Genomic DNA, 6,000 nt, shown 5'->3' on the forward strand with positions numbered 1-6,000 from the left:
CGTTACACAGGTTCTGCCATATAGAGGGCCTTTTATAAGAGACATTTTAAGATAATGCTGCAAAATTTTGATATTTCTCTCTTGTACAGGTTTCTGCCCAATGCAGTTTCCAGCTTAGACAGGTTTTACTGTATATAGATATACCTTTGATTTGATCCCAACCCACAGCTATAGAGTAGAGTAATGTGTTTTGTAAAACCATGATCACAAGAAAAAAGTAAGCAACACCTAGACTGTCAGACTTTCTCCCCACTTAAAAAAGTTCAAAAGGCAACACCTCATGCTCAGAATGACAGGATTATGTATGCTGTACCCAACCAAAGGAATAGAACTCATTCAGTCTGAAATTATGAACACTCATCCTCACTTTACAACCAAGTTGACCAGGTGTATTCCACTTGCCCCTGAAATTATAAAGAGAACGTAGAACCTGTGCTCAACCCAGGTTCTAGGATAGGACCACTTTGTATTCAGAATCATGAGGAACTAGGGGACCTCCTTCCATAAACAATTTAAAAAACTAACATTGATCAAAGGAAAAGGCTATGCACATCCCAACTGGATAGCTTTGTGTCAAATTTGAACCAGAATTACGAGTATGCTCCCCATAGGCTGGTGCCACTACTACTGACATCTGGGAAAAACATTCAAGGCCCTCAACTTCACCCTCTTTCTAAGAATGGAGGAAGAAACTAAAACAATATGATGGAAAGGCCTCTATCTGCCATCCCAGCAACCAAAAACATGAGATGGTATGGACTCCTGAGCTCCCCTACTAGAGCATGGGGGGGAAAGGGGGAGTAAAAATGCACTAGAAATACCTGAGAAACAGTGCTCTGGAAACTGTGCAATAGGTGAGCCAAGCCCCATACATTTATAAAAACAAACCAATCCTGATTTATTAAATCTGAAGATTGGCAGGGACAGGCAGGATTCCCTTTTTTCAGCTTTACTCATGATAATCCACAAGCAGTCCATTATAAAAGGGTAATGCCAGCCAGTAGATGCCAAGATGGTCTTATGGAACATCCCATTTTAAGAGAGCCTGTTGCAATCTCTAGTAATTATCTGAAAGTGGTTGCTTGTGTGGAATTGAAAGGAAAAAGCATACCTGCCTGGGCAACACTTGCCACAGAGTTTGATTTAGTAAAAAATAAAGGGACCTTGGAAACAAAAGAGTATATGATTAAGGAAAATACTCACATCTGGTTAAATTCTAACATATGAGATGAAAGTAACTACATAAATAGTCAAAAGCCCTCAGAAGAGAAAACTGCCAGATCACATAAGTCCACATACCAGTCTGCAGTCTACTAAAAAGCAATTCAACAGGTGTCAAAAGAGAGAAATATGATGAATCTGGTGAGATATGATGTGCAAAAAATTCCTCTCCTGTAATGATAATCTATTATAGGCTATGTGAATAAATTTGTGAAGCCACCTCATTTGGGTAATGGGAGATAAATAACAGGAAATAAAAAGATTTTATGAATAAACAATTGGTTCCCAGTACCTTGAAAATGAACCATATAACACTTGAGGACCCTGGCAGGACATAACAAATTATAAATAGAGCTGTCATAAAGATAAGAAATGACTGACAAATGGATTAGTGAGAAGAATCTTTTCCCTTCCTTGGCCATCAAGAGTCTTGGGAAGAAAAGGTCTATTGGGGTAAAGTAGGACAAGTTTGGAATGATAAAGAGTCATATGCATATGGATTGTGAATAACTCCAACTGACAATGTCCACAAGTTAACAACAACAAAAAAGACAATTTAAGAGAACATTGAAACAAAGAACACAATGCTAAGGGCTCAAAAAGAGGATGAGACAATGCATGTAAAACAACATTAAAATCCATATTAAGTAATTAAAAATGTTTTGGGGCTGAAGAATACAAAAAAAATTTTCATAGATCAGAGAGAACTGGGTGTTCAAAAACCTTCTCATATTTGTAATAACTAAAAATAGTGGATAGCAATTCCTTACATAAAGCCACTTTAGACAAAGCAAGACCCCTCTCAAATATTCAAGTCATAAAATGTGATATGGTGGATAATTTTGGATAAAGAGGGTTTTAATTCTTTTCAATATACCACTGATGATAAATATTCCATTTCCATTGATAAGTGGTCATGGTTAGCCTAGGGAGAAATTTAATTAAATAAAGAGAAACATTAGATGTTAAACCTTTATGTTAGGCAAAGAAGTGCATAACTTCCAAATATGAAGACTGAGTTTCCAAACATTTGAGGGAAGAATGACTGAGGTTGTCTCAACAGAGACTTCCAATGTGAAAGAGACAGAGGCAGAAATTCCTGTAGATACTGAAGAAGCAAAAACCAAGAATAGAACTAACCATAGTTAGAACCTGAGGCAATAACTGAATTGGGAAAAGACATACAGATGTAAACCTGTATGCCCTTCCTCAATTTGACTACTGAACACATACAGATCTAAGCTTGTCCAGTCCTGACTGAATGTATCTACTGCCAATGTTTGAGGATAAGGTATCAGACACCAAAATAAATGCAGCTGAAAATTCCAATGAGTTGCAAAGCCATCAATTATTGGAGTTCTAAACTAAGAACATATCCACTTAAAATCCTCTTGGTGCATCATCCATTCTGTTGAAAGAATCTGGTGGTATTGAGACAAGTGTTCTGCATTAAAATTCAATGAGTCAGCAGAAAAGATCCAAGATACAAAAGCAAAGTTCTTGAAAATGTGTGCCTCCTTGATGAGAATTCTGAAATAGATTTGTCAGAAATTGTCACGGCAATTTCCCCCATCAAGAGAGGTAGACATAAAACCATTCCTTTGTGTACTGCAAAAGAGTTCAAGAATGTTGATATGAAGGGTAGACTCATCTTCCATCTATGCACCCTGGAACTCCTGCCCTTGAAGATAAGTTCTCCATCCCTGAAGAGGTGTGTCTATAAACAAATGGATCATGGGATGAAGTGATGGAATGAGTACCTTAACAGCAGTTGTTTTTTTTTATCCAACCACCATTCACAACTGGCTATGTTGTTCCTGAGTTATGAAATAAAATGATTCAAAGGATAGGTTTCCATGATCCATTGGTCATGCAGTGATCACTGATGAGACCTCATATGTGCTCTTTCAACAGCTTGAAGCTTAAAAGGAGTTGGTTGAGCATGACTTAAGTGAGTATTGACAAACACACTCAGATGAACGAGATACTGGGTTGGTGACAAAATAGATTTCTCCAGTCTGATAAGGAAGTCTGCTTTTGTGTTTTCTAAAAGGAGAATCTGAATTTGTTGTTCTGCTAGTTAACAAGATGAAGCCAAAGTAACCAGCCATCCACATAATGTGTGTATAAGCCCAAGTAATGCAGATGACAAGAAAAGGCTCAAACAACTCTTCAGAAGACATAAGGCACTGATGCAAAACCAAAAACACCCTAAACTGCAGTATCTTACCCTAGTGCACAAACCTGAGAAACCAACTGAAGAAAAGAAGCTGAAGGTAGTTTATGAAAATGATCCTCTGCTGAGGAAAAACCTAGTAAAAGAAGGAGATGAAAGAAGCAAGTCTTAAATTCTTGCCAATTCCAGGGTCATTTTCAAAAGCCACCTTAGAACCCCCCAAAGAGACACTCTCAGTTTGCACATCTCTACCTTGCAACAGATCGTGTCACAGACAGTTTCGACCACAAGTACTCCCACCCACCCCAAACTATTGACAAAAACCAGATAGCAGAGGTGGAGATCTGATTGATCTCTGCAGTAGAAACATTAACTCAAGAATTCATAACCAACAGTACATTTTGTTTTGTTGTTGTTGTTAAGTAACATAGAAATATAAACAAAAGATAACTGTAAAAATCACCAACCATGTTGAAAGCCACAATGTAAACAGTGCTGAAATTAACCTCTGCCAAATGCTTTATTAAGAATAAGGTGCTTCTGTACAGCATCAAGATAGAGGGCACATTGAAGTTGGTGGAGAAATTTGCTTCAAGCAGGGTATAAAAGATTGGAGCAAGTGTTTTCAATATTTAGATGGACAAAGGTAATTTTCAATTACCATCTTCTAGTACCATTACAAAAAGAATGAATATAAAGAGAAGAACATTATGAATGGTGAAATTTTCTAATTTTTGAGCATTTTAAATATTATTCTAGATTACAATTGACTTGGATAAAACTGCACAATATTCCTATAACCTTAAAATAGCAGCAACTATTAATATAATAATACTGATACTCATTTTTAACAAGACGTGCATAATAACTTGTAATTAAAATTACTTTTCAGATATTTTATAGTTCAGGTATATCTTTCACAACATATTTAAATCATGGTACCTAACAAAAATTCTGTTTAAATGTATATCAAAGAAACATCAGTAAAGAGGTAAGGCTACATAAAACAGTACTAATCAGTATTTGAAATAATCACTAAATAATTTATCACTTAAGTCTGTTATTCTATGTGGTAACAGCAGTGTTTAACAAATGAGATTATGATCTTTGCCCCATGGAATGAAGGTCCACCCAATGAAAGCATTGATGTTTAAGTGTTTATACGTATGTGATAAGTATAACTAATGTACAAACACTTGTTGATTCAAATGTGTTCTAAACACATAAAATTCTCTTTTAATTCCTAAAGCATTTTTGAAATTTATTATCTAAATATAATGTATAAATAACTAAACTTTAAAAAGAGCTACTTAGTAATTAAAGCTCAACTGTACCTGCAGAAAGCCCTCAGATATCCCTTTACTACAGTCTTCAGCAATAAAAAGTGAAATGCACTAAAAAGAATACATTTGATAATTCATGCCACTAAACTACATTAGTCATACAATCTTTAATACCTGATAAGCAAATTATAATATTAATATTCTTATTCAACCTAAACGAGATTTTCAACAGAATAGTTTGAAATTTATAATTATTATATCTAGAAGAAACAGCTAAGTCCACAACTGAAAATTAGAACAATTATTTCAGTATATTACAGTAATTAGTCTGGAATGGTGAAATAAACATTTTCGAATTAAGAGTATATCATATAATGAATCTAAGAAGATTAAAAATTGTTTAAATATGAAATATTAAGAGGAAGATCATTTTTAATTTTATATGTAATTTGTCATCAGCACAAGAGTGCATGCCACACATTCTCAAACAATCAGTAAAAAATCATTCAAACATAGTATTTCAAAATTCAAGAAGTTCATTACCTTGAAAATATATAGATAAATATATTCATATCTAAAAGATAATGCCTAATCAGGATAATGTTCCTATTAGTGGATATTTATTCTAACATTAAGCAGACAACTCACTTCAAACTGAATATAATTTATAAATGTGACTAATATGTTTGTTATTCAGCACAAGACTGCAAAATGAGCTATCTGTGTTGTGCCCGCCGAGAGTACAGAAAGCCAATTTTTGGTATTATAATATTATAAACCCTCATTTACAGCTGAGCCATGGTATGAGGGCGACAGTTCATGTGAACACTGAAACAAGTCTGAAGACGTGATATAAATAAACCAAAGGCTGTGGTACAATTTCAACCCCATGTGAGAAATAATAATGTTTTGAGATGAATTCTACTTACAAAATGATATAAGATCCTGAAAAGTAGCAGACTCTTCTTTATTTCGTTCTTGTAACTGTGCCAAAATATGTTTTCGATAACTACTCATTGTAACCTTGTTGGATGTTTTCATCCGCCTATTACCTTTGCTTATGCCATTACATGAACGCCCTCTTATTGTATTCATATATTATGATTGTCATTTTTGATAAAGCATAATAAATTTTTACATGATTCGGGTACTAAGGAAATAATGTAAAGTTTCAGTTTTGTTCACTGAAATTGGCAACGTCTATGCCATACAAAAATAATCAATACATTTTTTGTTTTAAAGTAGTTATAAATCTATTCTTGGTTAAATATATTTACAAACATAGGCTTCTGAACAGGATCGACAGGGAAACGCTTTCAC

General features: G+C 34.5%; 1 protein-coding gene across 4 annotated transcripts in view; it reads right to left on the reverse strand.

The window, feature by feature from the left end:
• The window catches only part of LOC143232260 (autophagy-related protein 16-1-like), a 53,990-nt gene extending 48,222 nt beyond the window's left edge, over nt 1–5,768 (reverse strand). The window contains exons 1-2 of one of the 4 annotated variants that reach the window (XM_076467436.1): nt 5,610–5,766; nt 4,732–4,791 (exon numbers count right to left, since the gene is read on the reverse strand). Coding sequence is in view for 1 of the 4 variants with exons in the window: in XM_076467434.1 (XP_076323549.1) it covers nt 5,610–5,721 (112 nt within the window). In the remaining 3 variants the exon portion in view is untranslated. Of the gene's footprint in view, nt 1–4,731; nt 4,792–5,609 lie in introns of all 4 variants that reach the window. The other 3 variants (XM_076467434.1, XM_076467438.1, XM_076467435.1) reach the window with 3 other exon arrangements.
• Between the last annotated feature and the right edge of the window lie 232 nt (nt 5,769–6,000).

Source organism: Tachypleus tridentatus, chromosome 11 (genome assembly GCF_004210375.1).
Source record: "Tachypleus tridentatus isolate NWPU-2018 chromosome 11, ASM421037v1, whole genome shotgun sequence".
In the NCBI taxonomy this organism is placed as follows: Eukaryota; Metazoa; Arthropoda; class Merostomata; order Xiphosura; family Limulidae; genus Tachypleus; species Tachypleus tridentatus.